Source organism: Megalops cyprinoides, chromosome 4, assembly GCF_013368585.1.
Source record: "Megalops cyprinoides isolate fMegCyp1 chromosome 4, fMegCyp1.pri, whole genome shotgun sequence".
NCBI classification, from domain to species: domain Eukaryota; kingdom Metazoa; phylum Chordata; class Actinopteri; order Elopiformes; family Megalopidae; genus Megalops; species Megalops cyprinoides.
The window spans coordinates 27,972,333-27,993,981 of NC_050586.1; the positions used below are offsets into that span (position 1 = coordinate 27,972,333).

The 21,649-nt window shown below is 48.2% G+C and overlaps 2 protein-coding genes across 2 annotated transcripts in view; one reads left to right on the plus strand and one right to left on the minus strand.

Annotated features, from left to right (window-relative positions):
- LOC118776205 (aminopeptidase O (putative)) overlaps window positions 1-6,602 on the plus strand; it is a 76,337-nt gene extending 69,735 nt beyond the window's left edge. Inside the window, exon 16 of the mRNA XM_036526318.1 lies at window positions 5,406-6,602. The gene's annotated coding sequence lies outside the window, so the exon portion shown is untranslated. The remainder of the gene's footprint in view (window positions 1-5,405) is intronic.
- The window catches only part of fancc (FA complementation group C), a 31,103-nt gene continuing 16,055 nt past the window's right edge, over window positions 6,602-21,649 (minus strand). The window contains exons 8-15 of the mRNA XM_036526319.1: window positions 20,498-20,654; window positions 17,935-17,990; window positions 15,414-15,513; window positions 14,135-14,210; window positions 12,701-12,791; window positions 9,853-10,027; window positions 8,173-8,388; window positions 6,602-7,050 (exon numbers count right to left, since the gene is read on the minus strand). Coding sequence (XP_036382212.1) covers window positions 6,907-7,050; window positions 8,173-8,388; window positions 9,853-10,027; window positions 12,701-12,791; window positions 14,135-14,210; window positions 15,414-15,513; window positions 17,935-17,990; window positions 20,498-20,654 — 1,015 coding nt within the window. The 3' untranslated portion in view covers window positions 6,602-6,906. The remainder of the gene's footprint in view (window positions 7,051-8,172; window positions 8,389-9,852; window positions 10,028-12,700; window positions 12,792-14,134; window positions 14,211-15,413; window positions 15,514-17,934; window positions 17,991-20,497; window positions 20,655-21,649) is intronic.

Consider the following 21,649-nt stretch of genomic DNA (forward strand, 5'->3'; position numbering starts at 1 on the left):
TTTTACGCAGTCTCCTGTTTGAGGCTGTTTTGTTGTTTTTGGAATAGTCTTTCTCCACAGTGTATTGGCACACTTTTTTCAAATTGTGTTCAGCTAAAACAAACAGCACTGTATGTTTTCTGACAATAGAATATTTCACTTTTACATGATTTGTTGTCATGGTGATCTGAATTGGTCAATCTGCAAGAATAGTTCTTAAGAAAATGGCTGTTTATTTTGTAATCAAAGGAATTCTGAGAAAGGAGAAAGGAAAAAATGTGACATTTCCGCCACTCCAAACATGCATCAGCAAATTTGGTCACGAATTTCTCCATGTTAATGCTCCCTCTAAGCCGAATTTTGAACAGGACCACCTGTGAGCTTCAAGTGACTAAAGATGTCTAGAGTTTGCCAAAGTGTGTTTTTCCACAAAAAAAAGAAAAAAGGAGCGGAAACAAAATAGGTTTTGGACCTCGGGGACTCTTAAATGGGACACTTTGCCCTTATTAAAACTCCACCCTGAAGTGACTTGGCTTCTCTTCTTTAGCATTCCGAGTGAAGCCCAGACACTCTTGCTTTCTCTGCGGTTTAACGGAAAGCCTTCTCGATGTGTTTTGCGAGAGGGGAGGAATTTGGAACACGTTCCTCAAACAGACGCTGAAGCAAAAGAGGTCAGCAAGTAATATTTTTTTCCCCTCAAAGAGTCTGTATAGAAAACAAAACACTCTCGGCTCCTGAGTTTGGCCGGATCAGTTTTACGCCGTTTACCCCCCAAATTTTTCAAGCTAACCGCACCGTCATCAGTAACAGAGGAATGCCACAGTCTTCGGTTCCAAGGGTTTATTAGCCTGCTTCCTGAGAGAAGGGGCACAGTCAGGATAGGATATGGTGTATCAGTACAGCACAGAGAGCACCTTTTCCCTTCTGAAAAAACACTCTCTCAGCGTGGACATTCGTTCGCTTTGCCTGTTTAACCACTTTAAACAGGAGGCATATGTTTAGCGTTGAGGGCCTTGGGGTCCGAGGCTGTGCTAAGCGCTCGCTCTCCAGCGGGAAATGGGACTTGCGGTCCCCACTGGGCGCTTAAATGGATCCCTCTCCGCTGCGTGTGACAGTACCTCACTGCGGAGCGCCGCTTTCATCAGGACGAGAGACAGCTTTATGTGCACGGGGAGAGAGCCAGTGCTCCATCTCTTTAGCCCCATGCAGAGTTCAGCGTCTTTCAGACCCGGATAAATCGCTGTAATCCGGCGGAGCATCCGACCTTCCGTCTCTCTAATGCGCTGTCTTCATTGTCGAAGGGCCCCTTCCTCTTCCTCTCCACGGCTGAGCCACGGCCATGATCATTTGTCTGCCTGGCAGATGCTCCCGTCCAGAGACTAACAGCGCCTGTAGCATATTCTGTAACCCTGTGTGTTCGGCGGGAGGTTTTTCTGTTTTTTACCAGAGACGCGTTGAAGACCTTACTCAGGGGGTGCAAGGTGGGGGTACCTCTAAGCCTTGACCCCCAGCTCCTGAGCTTTGACCACCCCTGCACTGCTGTCCTTTTCTGCCCTGCATGTCAGTCCCCGTGGAGAATCTGATGATGATGATGATGATGTGTACAGGACGCCCCCGCCCCCCCCCATTTCGTGAAAGCTCCCCCTTTCCCCGAGTGTGGAATCCGGCCCTCTCTGGGAGCGTTGCTTAATGAGGAAATATCGGCGGTGTAGCGGAGCGCGGAGAAGCGGAGGGCAGCGCAGGCGACCCGCAGGTCTCCTTTCATGTCGGGGCTGTGTGGGTTCCTGGCGTGCTGATTTGTGACTTAAGATAAAAATCACATTGCCAGGGATTACCACACAACCGCGGCCTTGCCGGCTGTCATAGCAACCGGAGGCACCGTCGCAAACCCAGTTTAAAAGGGGGAGAGGGGGGAGGAAAAAAACAGACATGATCATCTGAGAGGCCTCCTGCGGGAAAAACAAAGGATGGAACTTTTTGAGCCGCGCACACACGCGCGCACGCACGGATGCTGTCTGAATGTGTGTGCGCGTGAGGAAGACTGATCTCTCCAGCCAGGTGCAGAGCTTAGCTGATTGGTGAACAGTGATTGATTTCCTCTTTGTTCACAGTGGCTAAGTTCTGCACCTGCAGAGAGCGAGACGCTCGCAGCGGGGGCTGAGTGAAGGTGAGGGAGGGGGGAGGCTCCGTCTCCGTGGGAAACGTGTCCCCCGGCTCCCGCGGCGTGGCGGCGGTAAATCTGCCCGGCTGAGAGGGGAAGCGCGGGGATCGCTCGGGCATCGGCGCGACACTCAGGGGTGAACCTGTCAATCAACGCAACTCCTGCTTCCCGGCCCCCTCCCAATCTGGAGACCCTCTCTGCTCCAGCATCGCCTCTTTCTGCCCTCCTGAAATCCTAACCCGAGGTGGAAGTGTTTCAGCCCAATCTTCTAGCTTCTGTCCCTCCCCCCTTTAAAATATATTCCGGCGTGGTTTCACATGTCAGACTCCAAACGAGCTGGTTCTTCTGCAACTTTCCTGTGAGTAAACAGGCGGTAATTGCTCCGAGGCTCTCCCAGGCAAGGCAGGCTGGTGATGGTAATATATCAAACTCTTAAGACCGCAGTAATGAGCGGTGAAAAGTAACAAACAGTGTTAATGGAGCTCTGTGCGGCTGGGGCTGACAGCATTTAACGATGGACTGCACACGCTCCCTCCCCCGGCAGGAGCCCCAGGCATCTCACACAGATTTACAGCTTTGGCCGTAAAACCAAATATTCTCACTTGTGCACATGCACACATGTTCACTCACTCACACACACACACACACACACACACACACACACACCTCGAGAGGCAGCCAACACACACACGCACCGACTCAGATAGCCAACACTGTAGATTTCAAAACACAGTTTGCTTTCACGTTGATTACTGTGGTAATTTAACAAAAAGACTCGGGCTGTCATTTAAGTGCCTCATTATAACTGCACAATGTACAATTTCTGCTTTCAGTCACATGCTCATTTTGATTGTGGCAAATCTCTCTGCTGTATGTGTCTCAAACGATCCCCCCTTCCTGTTGTGTCCACACTGCCAGTCTGAAAGAAAATGAGATGCTGGGCTCTTTCTTTGCTTTGCCATGCATCAGAGTGAAGCCTGGACTGAATATCGATCTGCTGGCCGGCCTGTCCCTCGCTCGGATCTGACGGACGGGTCAGAGTCACAGTGACGCTCATTAATCCCGCCCAGCACCGCTCTCTCCACCTGCAGCGCGTTGCCTGTTTGTTTGACCATCTTAGGGCCACGGTGATTTGAAGAAACGCCGGATAAGGACATGGCGCATTATGCTGTTTGTTTGCTTAGCGGATGCCCTTAGCCAAGGTGACTGGAAATGCTTACATGCTGCTTTCAACATCCAAACACACAGCTGCCTTAGCTCAGGTTTTACAAAAGCAAAACCCACAAGAAACCCTTTTTGTAGGAAGGTTGCCTGAGAACTCCTTTCTCATTCGCTGTAATGACCTGGGGAATCAAGGTGGATAAGGACTGCCCAGTCAATCAGACATAAGAGGGAATAATCAGGTGACCTGGTGCTGTTTGGGAATATGACCAGGATGCTGGAGGTAACACCCCTAGTCTTTCGATAAGGTGCCAGGGGATCTTTAATGACCACAGTAGTCTTCAACATCTCATCCAAAGAACAGCCTACCTTCTACAGCAGAGTCCCCATCACTGGTCCAGAGGGAAGGATGCCCCCTACTGGCCCACCACAATAATACAGTTTTCCCAGGAGATCTAGCTAAAGAAAGGGGCTACACAAATTTAAAAGTAACCCTCTGTCCATGTACTAACCAGGCATGAGGAGGGCAAGGGATGCTAGAACATGGCACCCGAACCACAGCTCCCCACACTGTCCTGATAGAACACACATTACTGCTGTATAATTGCTGATGACATGATGGAGGCACGTGTGCTACAGCTGAAAGCTAATCTTGGCTGCAGCTCAGTCCCGAAGTACAGTAATGGCAGCCATTTTGGATAAGGCTAACGGCTCACAGATGTTGGGATTAAAAAGTAAGCACATGTGCGACCTGGCTGCGAAATGCTGGACTCTGAGGTTGTTATGAAGTAAAATTACCTACAAATCTGATCTCTGAATGCGATTTACTACTCGGTAGTGGAGAAATTGATGATAAACACAAAAAAGCCCTGAAATGAGGCTTGCTGACAGTCAAACTGTAAATAGCTTTCCTAAAGGATTAAGCCTGCAGAGTTTGTAATGGGATGTGAATGGCGAGAGGGAGCTCAGCAGGTCGGCCTTGTGTTTTCTCCACACATTATGAATGAACGAATGGCCAAGTGAATGAACAAATGACTTGTGATCCAGTTATGAACGTAAAGAATTTGCTAGCAACGGTCACACGCTCTCTCTCTCTCTCAGGCTCAGTCCAAAACCAGCCCCTCGCCCTGTCTTGATTACCCCGCAGATCTGATAGGAGTGGACAGATATCAGCGACATGGTACTACCCCACATAGCTCTCGGCTGTGTGGTGTTTTCAACATATTGCATACACCCCTGCAGTCTTTTGAGATCTGCGAGGGGGAATCGAGAAGGATGGGGGGTGTGGCTTTATTGTGCTCTGAGGGAGTGCATGAGCATGTCTGGGAAGTGTCTGGATTGTTTGGCTTGTATAGTTGGCTCGTCCCTATCTTTGCACCAAAAGGTAAGAGCTTCTCTACAGTGTGACTAGTGAAAATAGCAGCTGTCCTGGGCCTGGCCCGGTTCCAGTCCAGGCCACCGTTGTGAAGGAGAGCTAAGCAGGACCTAGCCTCCTGTGCCTACTGAGCTGATAACAGTTCTACTGACACACTGGCTCAGTTCAGCAGGAACAGGAGTCTGGCCCCATGCACCTGTGCACCTGCCTGAGGAGGCCCCGCAGACCTGCTGCTTCTGTCTGAAGGCCCTGCAGTCTGAACCCACAGACCCGCCCCTAAAGAGCAGGAGTCTAGTGATGTTAAGCAGATCCAGGCCTTGACCTGCCCATGACCAGTATCTGGACCAGATGCGTAGCCCATGTGTCAGAGGGCTTCTTCCTCACAGAATCCTCCAAAGACCAGATCTGCGGTTACATCATAGGATGGGGTTCAGAAGGACCAGTCACACAGCGATGGCGATGGTGACGGTGAGGGTACTAGTCGATACCCTGGGGCTGTGGCTGTTCTGGTTCCCCAGGTCAGCGCTGGCAGTTCTGAACATCTCCCCGGCTGTGGTCACAGCTGCTCGAGTCAGAACATTCCCTCAGGGTGGGGGCTGAGTTAGCCCTCCCTCCGGGGTATGAGGGGCCCCTCTCGCGGTCCGGTCCTGCGGGGGTCGGGGGGGCTGCTAAAGCCATCACAGCTCGTGCCTCCCTGCTCTCACGCTCTTCTCTGTTCCTCTCCTCCAGGCCCCAGAGGCGGACGCGCACGTCAAGGAGGATCCGGCAGGAGGTCAGCGCTTTTCCGGCCTCTGTCTCCTCTCCCTCCTCAGAGGAGCAGGCGCATGGGACGGCCCATCAACAGGTTCAGCGGGATCTGGGACGCTTCCGCGCAAAGGCTGGAGATCAGCCCGGCAGGGTGGGGGGGGGGCGGCCGGGGGGATAGGTCACTGACAATTTATCTGTTCATCTGGGGACCAGGGGGGAGCAGGCCAGGGTGCGGCTACAGTGTCTGCAATAATAATCGTGATGCTCAGGAGCTCTGTTTACAGTAGAAATACTTTCCAGTGGATGTTTTCATGCAAAACAAGATCTTCAGTTCTTTTTTTTCAATTATTTATTCAGTCTACATTCTTTTCTCTAGCAGATATTGCTAGTGAAGTGTTTTCCTTTAAAAACAAGTGTTGTGGTTACCGCTTTTCAGAATTTGCTTGAAGTGTAGCTGTGCAGACAGAGCAAAGGAACATCAAGTAGAGAGGTCTGCTGGGTAGAAATCGCTCTCTCTCAGGGTACCGCAAACATTCCATCACCAGCGATCTTTAGTACTGGAGCAATTTCACTGGCGTGGTGCATCTGTCAATAAAGACTCACGGGATAGGTTTTCAAAATATTTAGACTCTATAACATTTCGATGAACGCCATAGCCGGCGGAGTATTTATCTGCGCTGAAGTGCGGGCGAGGGGCCTGAGGTGGATGGCGGCCCCTGTAAATCATGCAAGCGTGCAGATCTGCGCAGACCCCAGAGACACGGCCTGGGATGACTCAGGAGGGAGGAATGTAGGCCCAGATGTCCGCAGAGGTTGTGCTTTTTATCTGTCCGGCCGCGCAGATTCCCTCATCATCCTGGCGGGGCTCATCCCAGTTGCACCAGCCTGTCCACGTATTTAGAAGCCTGGAGAATCTGCGCAGTAGGACACCATAAAAAAACAGCCAGACATGCCATCAGGGGAAGAGCCAAAACGAGGACTGTCTCTTTTAGGGGGGCAAACAAGGAGACGCAGATCAATCGCCAGGACTGCTGATCACATGGAGCAGAATGCAACTGCCAATCACAACCTGAAACACCTTGCCTGTTTTTAATTAGTGAGACTTTTGTTCATTTAAGAAAAAAAAAAAAAATAGAAAGTGACATGTGAAGAACTACTAGACTTCATTGTTTTAACAAGATTTACAAAACTACATACAGACTGTGAAGCATCAAACTTGCACAGACAACACATGATACTCAGCCTCTAAACTCTGCATTTTGGTTACAATGCCAGCAAATAACTCAGAGTCAAACTATTAAATCTGTACAAAGGCCTGAATTTAAAATAAAAACCATAAATATATATTTTAAATGATCAAACATCTGTCATTTTTAATTGACACTTTTCTTTACAGCAGCTGACATTTCGCAGGGTGCCCGAAACATTTGCGGAGCGCTTGTTTGTAATGGATAGTTTGGGTTTGTCTGGGCTCGGGCATGTTTTATGTGGTGTCTTGCGCTGCCAGCCCTTCTTGGATTGTCCTCAGCCTCGAATGAACCCTGGGATCCGGGAGTGTGTTCAGCCTGCGCTCCACACCAGCCAGGAACCACACCGCCTCAGGGCAGGAGGCCACACGCCCCAGCGCCTGCAAGGGTCACAAGGTCATCTGGTCACACAGGTGATCTTACAAACGTGCACCAATGTGCTGCCACAGTCGCTGCCAGCCAGCGTATGAGAGTGTGTGTGTGTGTCTGCGTGTGTGTGGAAAGGGTGAGAGGGGTTGGTACAGGGGACGTTACAAAGCAGTCTACTTAGTGAATCCACATGTATCCAGCTAATGTATCCAGCAGTGAGCGCTTACAATTCCCTGGGAAAACAAAAAGGAAATTAAGAGAAGGATCAAATTACCTCTACCAATTAAATTGCCCCATCTTGGCGCTCTGGAAAAACAAACGCAAGCCGTGTGTTTGGAAACACGACTCAAAAGAAGTCGGTCAAAAGCGAGGGGAAGGAAATGTCATCAGGCAGACATGGCGGTTCTCAGCGCGCAGCCTTGACTGTTCCTGTAACGTGGCCCTCCTCTTTGTTTCAGAGGCTGGCTGAAACGGGCCGTCAGCGCCATTGTGACTGGCACTTCTGGAACCCGGCGGTGACAGTGTAACGGTCCCTCCGGAACACAGTGGCGGTTTTGTCTGTCTGTCGGAACAATGACGTCCCGAGCTGCGATCTCCTAAGGAACGGTCCCGTCACGCGGCGCGGCGTTTCCCTGGCCCCCGGTGATCGCGCCGCGCACGCCGCCTCTCCTTCCTGCTGAGCTCTCAGCTCATCGGGTGCGATCGAGCCGCTCGGCTGACGTCATTACAACCGCTATCGTCTCTGTTAAATAAAGGTGTTGCGTTTCCTGATCAAAAGACTAAATGAGACAGACTCATCATATTTTTGTTCATCTGCTCCTCTGACTGTCTAATCCTTTTTTTTTTAAATCTGAGTTAAGGTAAATTAGCCGTTCGATTTATTGTTTCAGCGCCTAGAATGATTACTGAACCAGTAGTCCCAATTGACACAGTTAGTCAAAAATATTTTAAGAGCCAGAAGGAAACAATTTGTTTAGTGTCATGATTTTCACACATTTATAACCGCTGATGAACCGTATTCATGTGTGATTATGCATTTGAATCAGCACCAGTGTACACAGCAGAGCTCCAGGGCCCGGGGACTCTGGGATACGAGTCATAGGGGGGTGGGATCAGATGTAGGGGGCACTCACCTTACGCACGACCTCAGTGACGGTGCTGAGAGGGGCGTGGGAGAACACAGCAAAGCTGAGCAGGAGGTGCTGGACGAGGGGGGCCACAGGGGGGCACGGGGGGCAGGGGGGGCCCGTCGGATCCAGCAGTGCCCGGAGATGCTCAGGAGGAAGAGGAGGAGGGGTACGGGTGAGGAAGAGTGCCCTCAGGTGATCCAGAGCCTCTCCAGCCTCCGTCTGCGAAACCATCAAACAATAAATCACTCTGCCCCCACCTGTTACCTTTGAGCATGCATATCTGTGAGCTCAGAGCTCCTTTTTATGTCTTCAGCAGTAAGAAGACAGGTTTTTAGAGATTAAACTCAGGATTAGCGTTTGATTTGACTTCAAGTGCCAAGCACATACAGTTCCATGCCCTTCCCTCGCCCCGAACGAGGCTGTATTAGAAAATAAATGTTTGCGCTCCTGGGTACAGCCAGCCAAACAGTATTCAGAGGTTTCATTTTTAAATACTTGACATTACTCCCCCAACCATCCTTTGATGAATTTCAAACAGCAGCTGAATATTTATGTTGAAAGATCGCTGGGCTCTTAAATATGGCACCTTACAGAAATACTGTTCCCTCATCTTATGTTTTGATGGATTTTCATGAAGAGCCCCTGAGAGGATTTAGAGCTCACATATACGCAAATGGTGCTAAAACACAAAGGTTGCAGGTTTGAGTCCAAGGTGGGGCATAGACATTGAACCCTCACATTCCTCAGTTTCCCCATCTAGTACATGCATCAGAGAGAGGGGCCTGTGTGCATGCAGGCGTGCGTCTTCTTCATTTACATCTTTCTGACAGTTTTCTTTAATCCTGCGGTGCGGAGTGCATGAGAATGAGGCGGAGAGCATTTCAGCGGCTATTATGAATTCTCAAGGACAAATTCCACGCTACTTTTCTTTCACGGTTCACTTCAGGTTCACAAAGTGTAGGGAAAACCTCAGACATGCATCAGAAGGCTTGTCTTACTTCACTGTAACTCAAGAGGGCTTCTTTTTCATATCGATGCCGTGCAGGCGCTACACTGACGCTACACTCTTTGCGGCATGTGGATTGGCTAATAAAAGTAGACTCAGTAAAAAGGAGGGGCCAGGCAGATGACTTGCAGATCAGTGAATCTGCATATGTGCGGCATCATTCCAAAAAAGAACAAAAACCCAGCCCAATATTTCCCAGCTTCGAGAGAATACTGCACTGGACACTGCATATGCAGACACAACTTCAATAAACAATGAATCACCTGCAAAACACTACATGCAGGAACCTTTAAACACCTTTTCATGTGTGCTTGTGAGTGTGCGATGCATGTATCTGCAAATACACAAGAGGTGCACAGCCTCTGCCGGGTAAACTGGCCCCTATAACAGGCTGGGGGATGCAGATGGCTTCCCTTAGAGAAATGTAAGCCTCGGTGCCCTTCTAAAACAGGAGGCCTTCAGAGATGCTAAAGGAGCGAGGGAATATGCTAGCAGAGGCTAAAGCTACAGCAGATAATACCTGTGTCCATCAGGTCTCTGAAACAGGGAAATACATTAAAAAGACATTCATAAAAATCTGAACATGGTACATTGGGTTTGCTGCACAATTGTGCACTGTGGCATCTTGTCTTGATGAAGATGGATACCTGACGTGACTGAACGGGACACACACTCACCAGCGTGCGGGCTCTCTGCTGCTCCAGCTGCATGGGCTGGTGGTAGAAAGTCAGGAGCCACAGGAGGGGCGCCGAGGCGTCGGGTGCCGCGGAGACGAGCAGCTGGGCGGCCACATCCACCCAGTCCCCACACCGCACCAGCAGGAACCAGCCCTCAAACAGAGCCCAGCGCCTCCTGCAGGACAGCACAGGAGGTGCACTGAGAGGCTGCTTCTGCACCACAGCAGAGTAATCGCTACCTACGCCAAAAATATCTCTGTGTCACAGCATTTATGCAGAATGCTTAGCTTAGCTAGCCTGCCAGTGAATGGACTTTTACTCAAAGCATTCACACGTAGGCCGCTAGTAATGTGTTCAGGAGATCAGCTCTGTGTGCTGATTCACCAGGCTGTTTTACTGTTGATTAACATGTACACCTTGTGGCTGCCATTGTTTCAAAGTATAATAAACCTGGCGCCTAGCAACTAGCAAATTTTCAATTTGTTGCAAGCAAGTGTCTGGTAAATTTGGACATCCACTTTCACGCTCAACCTTGCTTAACATAAATATCTTTGAAAATATCTATGAAAATATCTTTTCATGCATTTTTTTCTGCATTTCGTTAATTTGACCGTTAAATTAAAACCGCAACCCTTACGGATGCAACAAAGCTGACTGCTTTCAGGCAGTGTGGGTGACGGTCCTTGGCCGGTCGAGGTCGCGGTCTCATTGAGGTAGAAACGCAGTTGAGGCGCGGAGGGCAAAGCCAGCGCACCCCCCTGGGGGCCTAATCGCTCCCTCCCATCGCAGCGGCAGTTCCTACTCAAACTTCGTATGAATGTGAAAAATCCTGCTGCCCTTCCTGTGCTGTCTGCCAAGAGCCGAGAGCTTCCACTGAGTCAACAGGGTGCTACTCCACCCTCAGAGAGAGCCAGACGGGGGAGGAGGAGAGACACACAGAGAGGGGCAGAGAGAGGAAGAAAGAGTATTGCTTTGGCAATACTGTACATCTGTGTGGTCATGCCAATAAAGCTTGTTTGAATGTGAGACCGAAAGAAAGAGGGAGAGAGGGTGGCCTCTGCCCTCACATGCCCTTACACAGAGAGAGAGAGACAGAGAGATGCACTTTCTCCTGTTCTACGGCGAATGCTTCCGAACAACAGAGATATTCTTTAGGGAAAAAATGAGTGCAAACGGTGCCCCCCTCCCCCCATTTCACACACATGACTGACACAGAAAAGCTGTGTGTGTTACTGGGAGAGGGGCCCTCGGCCCCACGGGCAGCCCAGGACACAGCCACCTGCCACTGTGCGATGGACACAGGGCCGACTCTTTACATCCATATGCTGGTTTGCCAGCATTACTGTAGTAAATATTGCATTTACTATCATCTTTCCACATGATCTTCTCCAGAGATGCATCCTTTCTCACCCTGCCCAGAAAGCAACTTCTGAACTGAATTGAAGGATGGACAGAGAGACAAAAGGGAGAGATGGAGAGAGAGAGGAAGAGAAAGAGGACGCTGTTGCACGTCTCGGCAGCTGCGCTTGCTCAGGTCTTGATTACGATCAGGTCCACTCTCCAGTTTCCAAGTTTGTCATTAAAACCTGCGAGACCCCCCCCCCCCCCCCCCCCCACACCCCAACACCCCCCCACAGCTGCTCAAACGCCAGCTCAGACGCTCTTTCCCACCATCCAGAGCACACAGGAATTTCACATGGAGCCCCAAACGAAGTCGTTAAGTTAATAGGCAGAGTTAAAAGCACCAGCTGCTCTGCGGACAGGCAGGGATCTCCGTCCCGGGTCCCACGTCTGACTTCAGCAGTAATTAGGCTGGCATTTTTTACAGCGGCAGACCCTCGCTGTGAGGCGAGCGCTTCATTCGGCCCGCATTGTTCAGGCCTGGGCGAGGGCCTGCTTATTGTGTTTGCCATTAACCGCACTAGGACAGTGCAGAATGTTACTCCCTGTGTGTGGCACAGATCTCCAGCCAATCGCAGCCTTTGAGCCAGAAACGGCGCCGCGTGAACGCAGCTGGCGAATGTCCTGGGCTCGTGTGACGCATGGAGCACTGGCGTGCCAAACGACACGTCTCCAAACGCTCATCTGTCCAGCCAGGCACAGCACCACTAAGTTGGCTGTGCTTACTTTCTTAGTGATCCATACTTCCTGTCTGTTTGGATTAAAACACACATAGACATCTAGACAAAGACAAATATCTACAGAATAAAAAAAATCTGTTGAATTTGTGGGTACTGAGAAAGAGACACAATTTATAAACCTTTCTTATTGAAAGAGATAGAAGGAGGCTAAAGAAATTTCTCTGGTAGTATTTTTATTCTTATCGATATTAACCTGTGATTTAGACAAGGGAGTTTAATATGTAAGACGGGAGCGCTCTATACTTAAAAATAATGTACAAAAAGAATATGATCTGTAAAGCTCAATGTTTTATTTTTAGCATGCATGCATTCTGTGTATGAATGTTTACTTTGCTTCTACAACGCAGCTGTTTATTTGTCATGCCAGTAAGCTTACATAATTGAATTGACAGACAGAGAAAGAGAAGGGACAGGCTAACTTTGACTTTTATAAACCCTATTTTATAAATAAATCAGTCCAGGGCAGATGTCACTGACCATCATGTCTGACAGCTGTCACACAGCTATCCTGGAGAGATGCTACATCAGGCGCGCACGCACAAGCGCGCACACACACACACACACACACACAAAGATAAAATCCCAGTGTCACTCTGCCAACTTCAGAGTCTTTGTGCACAGCATTAGCACACAGGTGTACAGGTGAGCAGGTTTTACACCGACAGCCAGGTGAGGAAGGTGCGTACTAATAAGCCACTGTCACTCACCTGACAGCGTCATCCTCCTCTTCCTCCTCCACTCTCTGCAGCGAGTGACATATACGCAGTAGGTGTTCCGGCCACGCCTCCATCTGAACCTCTGGGGGAAGGGACATTGGTCAGACCCGCATTCTTGCAAGTGTTCACCAGGGATAACAGCAGGGATTCAACATCCCCATCATGTGTGCAGCTATCACGTCAATTACTGAGCAAGATAAAACCAATGAAAATGTTGCATTCCACAGCTGAAGGCCATGATTGGTTCATATTAGCAGGTCAATGATGACACATAGTAGCTCCACTTTTTATGGGGTTTGTAAAGCCTAGCACTATGATGACAGGTAAGGTCCAGGAAACATGGCAAGACGTGCTTCCCACAGGTATAATGAAATAAACAGCACAGTAAATGAAAACTTCAAATACATGGTAGGAAAAGGTCAAACACAAAGGAAACCACAGAGCTAACACATGACATATATAGGTGTGTATAAATCATGCCTCATTTATAGAGGACAGGCATGCGTGAAAGTTAATCAGTTACTAATGATTAAGACAGCAAGTCATTCATCTGGCCTGAAACAGCTACATAACCGATTCCACCTCTGGATCAATGTTTTCCATAGAGTAAAGCTGAGCCGTGTGGAGTTTGCTGATTAACCCCACTCAGGGGGACGTGTGGAAAGTTGAAGGCGTGCCAGAATAACAGCCCCCTCTCTGACAGCCGCTCATAAACTTGGTGTCTGGGGGAAAATGTATATTTTAGAGCTGGGACGGGCCTCGCTTCCTTCCTCTTACATTTTCTGATATAATTAGTGACCTCTCCATCAGCCGGTGACAAGAGGAAAGGCTTTGTATAAAATATAGAATGTTTTATTTTTACCCAGCACACAATATAAGGCAGCTCTGAAAGAATCGCGCAGGGCACAGAGCCAAAATCTTCAGTTTCTGGATAAATAAAAAATCTCTACCTGAAATGTGAAATGTGTTAAGAAAACACTTGCTCCTCCACCTCCGGTACAAATTCCGAGAAACACTATACATAAAGATATACGTGAATGCAACAGACTTTACATATACAATATTACAAAAAAATTAGGGTAATAAAATCACGGATATTATCATGAAGATATCTTCCCTGTTCTGGTATTTTCGAGAATCTAAAAATGTTAGTCCATAAACTCCACAGCTGCTGACTCTGGAAAGTAGACAGTGCCTTGAACAAAGGTTGTAGGTTCCAATCTTGCATGAGCAAGGTCAGGTTCCTAACTTGGCTTTAATCGCTGTGTTTAGCCTACTAATCGGTGCTACCAGTCCCTCCTGGGTTACTATGCTACCTGGGAGAGGAGAACATGTGAATACACCTTCTATATGTGCACCAGCCGTAGCTGGAAGAGGTGAATATGTGGATATACTTGCTCATGTGTAGCTAGGAGTGGGAAGTACCTGTGGGGTTCTGCAGCAGGAGTGTCAGTAGAGACTGAGGGGTGCGAGGGAAGAAGGCTTTCAGGGGCAGCCTTTCCTGGTACAAGACAAATGCAAAGATCAATGTACCCGAGCTGAACTGCTTAATGAGTATTTCAGTAGGTCAAAAAATATGGAAAAGTTAAGCATTAGCAAGGGTGTTTTGCAAAGCTAACAATGATATGCTTTTCTTTCCACTGATCAACTCAAAATGCCTATTCAACAAAGTATGGATTATATTGATTAGAGGTGGTGCAGTAGTCTCACATACTGCCAAAGGCGAGTTATAATTTAACATAGGCTTGTTTATCCTGCCCTGGCAGGAACAATACAGTGCCCCCTAGTGTTGATTCCAAGAACAACCCTAATTAACAGTGTACACATAGGTGATGCTGACTCCTTGCATGTACGCTGGACATGCTTCAGGAAGAGTCATGCATTTTAATGTAAACGTTGGTTTTTGGATTAGGGTTTAAAATGACCCTGGATCTGTTGCTGGAGAGGGAAATCATTTACATGGTTAAAAGTCAAGTGGTCAAAATCAACAGGTGAACCAGGGTCCACTACAACTGAAGGCACTGAGGCACTGACCATAACAACTAGAGTGGTTATGGACCTCTGGACAAAGATAACTCAATCTCCTCAGGAAATAAATATGTCAAGTGATAATCAATGTGCCTAAAGACTGTACTTCATTACAGGGTGTCTGCTTCTCTCCCATCACTGGGTCAGACCCCACTTACAAAAACTGATTCCAGAACATTAGAGACTGAAGTGTGGGGCCAAAGTGAGACCAGATACTTCCTGTTTATGAGCTGCAATCAGGGGTAAGAATGATTTAGGTGCTGTGATGGAAGCGGGGGGAGGGGGCATGGGAGGTAACTGGGGTGGGTGTAGGGGGAGATTGTGTGTTGAAATGCATGTATAAGAAATGTGTGTTGAACTAGCAGGTGAAGACTAGGTGTTTAAACGGTGGAGGTGACGTAAGGTTTGCACAATGAAATGAGGAAACAGTTTCTGGTTTCTGTACTGAAACGGAGGTGAGCTGAGGACAGGGTGATTAAAAGAGTTGAGGTGGTTTAAGTGGTGAAATGAGGCAGCAAGGCTGGGTTAATGTACTGAAATGAACGTGAGGTAAGGTTTATGTAATGGACAGAGGACAGGTCCCCCTTGTGCGCAATAACGAGGGGGTGGGGTGAGGATAGAGTGTTAAAATAGGGAACGAGGAGGCGGGTTATCAGCATGCACCTGCACAGCATACCTGTGGGTCCAGGGGGCGGAGGGACAGGAGGAAGTGGCGAGTGAATGCCTGCAGAAGAGCTCTGAGGGCACAGCTTCCCCGCGTCTCCAGCAGCAACTTTCTGCATTACCCACAAGGCATCAGCATGTCACAATGGAGCACATACATCACTCTGAAAGGAATCAAACGCTCAGCTATGCGACTGTGAGATTATTCATAGAATACTGGGATCAATATTAAAAAAATCCAGAGTTTTGTTCTTTCTCATCAATATTCACTCTGCATACAGTAACAGATAATGCACAGATGCTTTCCGCTGAGAGCTGAGAGCTGAGAGCTGAGAGCGTGAGTTAATGCAGATCGCTCTGCAGTGAGTCTTTATTAGCACATAAAGAGCCTTGAGTTTCATGGAGTGCTTGAGGGGAAAAAAACAATGTTCAATTATTCAACTATTCAATCTTGGGAGCGATAGCATATTTGTATATCAAATTAATATAAATGCTCATCCCTGCTCATTACCTAGCAACTGTGATGATGTGAATTCGGAAAGACCTGAGTTTAACTCTCTCCTAAATAAGGAGCAAGCTGCACAATGGATTTCACAGAAAGTACAACAGCTGCAGCACTATTCCATCAGGGACAAATTTATCTGGAGGTTGAAATATTATTTAGCATTAAGGTGACTAACGGTCTGCATTATACTGTGGAGTTGAAATGCAACAAAAATTATATTCCACTATATACGTGGTTACATAAGCCAAGTAAAACAAGTGATGATTTTTCCTTTAGAGTAAACTCAGAGCCCGCCAAGGCACTCAGTCACGACCAGAGGGGGAAAGGGGGTAAGGTTTCTCACACAGGAGAAAATGGGTGGCAACAGTCCACCCAAACCAGTTGGCAAGGCAAGGCAGAGAACGGGCATCTTCAACGAGCACAGCAACGACCTCCGGTCAGGATGCAGGGGAGATGAGCAATTAATCTGGGGCTTTTTTTCTTTTTTACCTGAAAATGTATGGAAGGAGCTATGCTTCCCTCTGAAGATGTGAGGTGAACAGAGAGGGGAGCGCGGCCCCTCTTAACACAGATGTATGCAATCACCCCGCAGACACAGCGTTCCTCCTCCTCCTCCCGCTCCAAATCAAACAGAGCTGATGTGAGGCTCACTTAAAGCCTCACTGATCAGAGCGGGGAACGCCTCCTCCGTATCTGCATGCAATCAGCAGACCCTCTGAACAGGACAGAACCGCTCGGCTCTGCACCCCAAGGGCATCCGTTTCTGCACCCCTCCCAGGCACGAATCCCTGGCGTTTTCTGTGTGCTTGTCACGTGCCCTTGTTGTTATGTTCTTATGTACTTTTTCACTCTAAGTTGCCCTGGAGAAGAGTGCCTGCCAACTGCCTAAATGTACGGAAGCGTAATGATAAGAGTGGAAAAACAGAGGTTGGGGCCCCTACGTCTCAGATCCCCGCGACACCCCCACTGCCACCACATCTTTTTACTTTAATGCATCACCAAGAACACTTTGTTCTACGGTCTATTTAAAAATGTAAAAAAAAAAAACATTATGGATCATTAGGTATTCATCCAACAGAGCGAGAGGTGAAGAGCTGTGGGTGTGTCACCAGCTGGTAGAGAGAGCAGATACGGCGAGGACCAATAATACGGCGGCAGCTTCAATCGGGGCGCTGCCATTGGACAAATGAAACTTCACCTCATGAAAGAGAGCGTTCGTTACAGATGCCGTCAAGTCGCAGGGCTTCAAAGGAGCCTCACTGCAAACTCTCAGAGATCAGAAGCTGAGCGACAGAGCGGATGCGACGGCGTCCTGTCCTCAGGTTAGCGCGCGACTCCGTTTGACCTCAGCCTCCCTCCGCCACTTCACTCAGCAGCTTAAGGAATCTTTGATGCGCCTTCACATCCGCTGGGTTAAGCCTGGGCTTTTCCCTCCTCCCTGTCTGTCACTTCTCTCCGAGTTGCTGAAGCAACTTATCTGCAAGAAGGATCTCGGGGTGAAAACACAGGGGAGGGGGCCCCTGCCCCCGACCCGACTCCACCGCCTGCGTCTGTGTCAGCCTCCGGCTTTACAGAGGATTAGAGCAAGGGCATTGCGGGTAGAGTCTTCACCCTGAGGACTCAACACCGCGGGCTGTCTTTCTGCAGCTATCGGCACCTAAAGGTAACGTAAGGAAACAGACGCATGTCCACAGGTCGGCGCCTACGGTGAGCGACGCATTTTAAAGAGACCTTGCACTGCGGGCGTGTTTTCTCTGTCTTTCCTCGTTTAATAACATTGTATTTTCTGTTATATACAAGTTGTGTTTTTGTGCATATTGCAGCAAGAACTATTATCCCATAGGGAAAAGTATTCATAAAGTCACTGGTTCACTAACTTCACTGATGCAGCATAGCATTTTCTCTAATCTACCATCTTTAATTTTAAAGTAAATACATATATGCAGAAATTGTTATTGGCTATTAATATATTTGTTATATGCATCCCCCAGGAAGCGGAGTACAAACCGCCCCGGGGTACGGCACTCACCTGAAGATGTCAGTGGTTATCAGAAACACGGGGCACTGAAGGGCGGCTGCTTTGGGCTACAATAGAAGCAACAAAACACCTGTCACAGATTCTCAAGATCGAACCTTCGTTCAGTGTCTTCACACACAAACGCACACTGAAAGACACTTTACTAAGCCCCAAAGGGAAACTGCTTTCTCAGAAACAGCATCTAAACTAAGCATAAAACACACAGACAGAAGGCACAGCAAAACAGTCAAGCATTGCAGTCCAATGCACAAACTGACACAAACATTACTGACAGCATTCATCCACCACCCATAAATATTAGTATCAAATAAGCCATTCTCATGTGGGAGAGTGAAAGGGACTGTTTACATGACAACATGTGGATCAGGGCATGGAAATAAAAGCACATGTGCCAAATGCAACCACTGGAGGTCAGTGTTGTATCGCACTTCTGCTCCATCAGCTCCGCAGCTCAGTCCTTTTATGAGAGAATCACACCCTGCTAATTTATCATAGATGAAAACAAGTTTTTTTCCTTTAAAGCTGTCGCTGTGTTCTGCTAAAACGTCATGTGTTTTAAATTTAATGCGTTTAATATTTCCCTTGGAAAAAATTCAACAGCTGTTTCCAAAAGCATTGCATGTACTGGCTCAGCAGTATAAACCCTGTTTATACATTAGACCTCTCTTTTCGTCACCAAGATGGGTGAGGAATGCCGTGTAAAACGCACCCCCAAAATATGTGCACCCCCTTCCCAATATCTTAAGTTCTCACAAGTTAAGATGGGGGGAACCAATCAGACTGCTTCACCTATAAACACCGCCCCCCCAAATCCCCATTCCGAACCCCACATTTCAGATACGCCCCTTAAAGCCTGGCCATACCCCAACTATGTGGAGTTTGCCTTCATGGGCCAAAGCTACTCTGGAGAACGCCTTTATTTGTGTGCTTCAATGCCACCTACTGGTAGCACCCAGGTAGTACAGTGAGTTTGGGGGTTCCACTCATACAGCGTAGTAAGTCAGTGAGTGGGGTTCACTGTCTTTTAGGAAGCCAAAAAACCAGCTGCAATCAAAACAGAATTCACTGAACTTTCCACAGAAAAGCCAATCAGCAATGGTTTCTCAGCCCACAGTGTGAGTGTCACAGGGCAGTTCTTTGTGACATCAATCGTGAGACACACCACGAGAGAAAACACTATGAGAAATATTACTGTCAGTCTATCGTGCAAAGCACACTCACAGTCAAAAGCAAAGCAAAGCCACAGTTTGCGTTTAAACGACTCAAAATAAGTTCTCAGTAGTGTTTTGTGATCCAACAAAGTTCAAGCCCATTATTAAGATAACTGTCGCCACCTAGTGTCTGTTTCATTTCAATACAACATTTAATGACTGCTCCCCCTCCCCACATATACTCCCATCACCACAACTTTCCTTATATGCGTTGGCCTTCAAAACTCTGCAAAACATCTTTTAATGCATTTCTCTTCTTTCCCCCCTCGGTTCAGTGAACGTGAGATCAAACGCTACAGAGCTGGAGTGGTGTCGAAGAATGTTCTTTGAGGGATCTTGGTTTGCCCTAGTGGAAACAGATGTCCTTCGGGCGATCTTCCTCTCGCTGTGCTAACGCTTAAAAGGAGGGTCAGTTACACCACCTTCCAAGCATCCTGTTTTTTGGCAGCGTGGGCCATCAAAGTTGCCGTTTATTGCTGTTGGATTTAAACTTCTGAAAAGCTGAAAACAGGAATGTGAAACTAATTTCATGTTTCCCATTTCTGATTGAAATTTAAACAACTGGGTCCACCTCCAAGCAGGCCAGCCCTGCTCCAAAGCCTGTCAAGAGTCATGACTCAAACGAATGCGTGTTTACAGAATTTACAGAGGACACATCCAAACAGCTACATGAAGATGAAAATGTGAACAGAATGAGAGATGAAGAAACAGAAAAAAATAAATAAATAAACTTTTTTAAAAAAGGCAGGGCCTCGACTCTGATGAAATTGTTTATGTATGCTGAATTCCTGGCCCAGCTGATTACGATTTTGAGACTAACCAAATTAAAAAAAAGGAAAAGGGCCGCGATGCAGAGTAAGCCCCCCAAGCGCTGCCACGTTCACAGCGCATACGCCCCCCCCTGGTCTTGCCTCTCCCCACCCCCGCCTCCCCCATCTCACATAGGACAATTCCCACTGACTGCAAGCTACATAAAACACGAGCACTCAACCATCAGTCTGAAACGGCTCGCAGTGGTGGAGAAAACAAAGCACATTCCCCCCTGCTAATGAAACAAACATTTATTCTTTTCTTTTGAATAACTACAGAATAACATCGGGTTAAAAGATCTTATGATAAGTCAGCAACAACAGAAGTCATGTATAAAAAAATATGTGTGAACATCATATTAAAATCAACAAAACTGGTGGCTGTTCCTGTTTTATCACCCGTGACGAAGCAAATGCCACACCCAAATATTCACACACATAACAACACAGGCTGTGTTGTTGTGTGTAAACAGCTGATCTGCTGATCTGTTTACACACTTATCTGCTTCAGTCACTATATGTGCAAACACGTACCAGGAGAGAGTCTGCGACTCGCTGCTCCAAGGCGGTGAAGGATGGCGCAGGGTTCAACAGGGCAAACTCCAGAAGCTGCAGCACAGCTCTCTCTAAACTGGGCAGGCTGCGGTACCAAAGACTCATCACCTCCTCCTCCTCAAGAACCAGCTTCTTCCTGCCAACAGTACAGGCAACATTCTCAATAATCACTGAAGGCAGTACAGTATTCTTACTGAGGACTTCATACACCGATGAGCCAAAACATTATGACCACTCACAGGTGAACCGAATAACGTTGATCATCTCCAAACAATGGCACGCGTCCATTTCTGGGTAGATTAGATGGTAAGCAAACAATCAATTCTTGTGTCAACGTGCTGAATGCAGGAGAAATGGGCAGGAGTAAAGACCTGAGCGGCTCTGACGAGGGCCAAATTGTTATGGCCAGACGACTGGGTCAGAGCATCTCTGAAACGGCAAGGCTTGTGGGGTGTTCCAGGTCAGCAGTGGTGAGTACCTACCGACAGTGGTCTAGGGAGGGACAAACCACAAACCAGAGACAGGGTGCTGGGTGCCCAAGGCTCATCGATGCGTGAGAGCAATGAAGGCTATCCCGTTTGGTCCGAACCAACAGAAGGTCTATTGTGGCTTTAATGATGGCTGCGGGAGGAATGTGTCACAACACACAGTGCATCGCACCCTGCTGCGTAGCTGCAGACCGATCAGAGTGCCCACGATGACCCCTGTCCACCATCGAAAGTGCCTACAACGGGCACGCGAGCGTCGGAACTGGACCTTGGAGCAGTGGAAGAAGGTCGCCTGGTCCGATGAGTCTTGTTTTCTTTTAGATCACGTGGATGGCTGTGCACGTGTGCACCGTTTACCTGGGGACCTGGCACCAGGATGCACTGTGGGAAAACCACAAGCCGGTGGAGGGAGTGTGATGCTCTGGGCAATATTCTGCTGGAAAACCCTGGGTTCGGCCATTCATGTGGACGTCAATTTGAGACGTGCCACCTACCTAAACATTGTTGCAGACCAGGTACACCCCTTCATGGCAGTGGTATTCCCTGCTGATAGTGGCCTCTTTCAGTAGGATAAAGTGCACTGCCACACTGCACACATTGTTCGGGAATGGTTTGAGGAACATGATGAAGTGTTCAAGGTGTT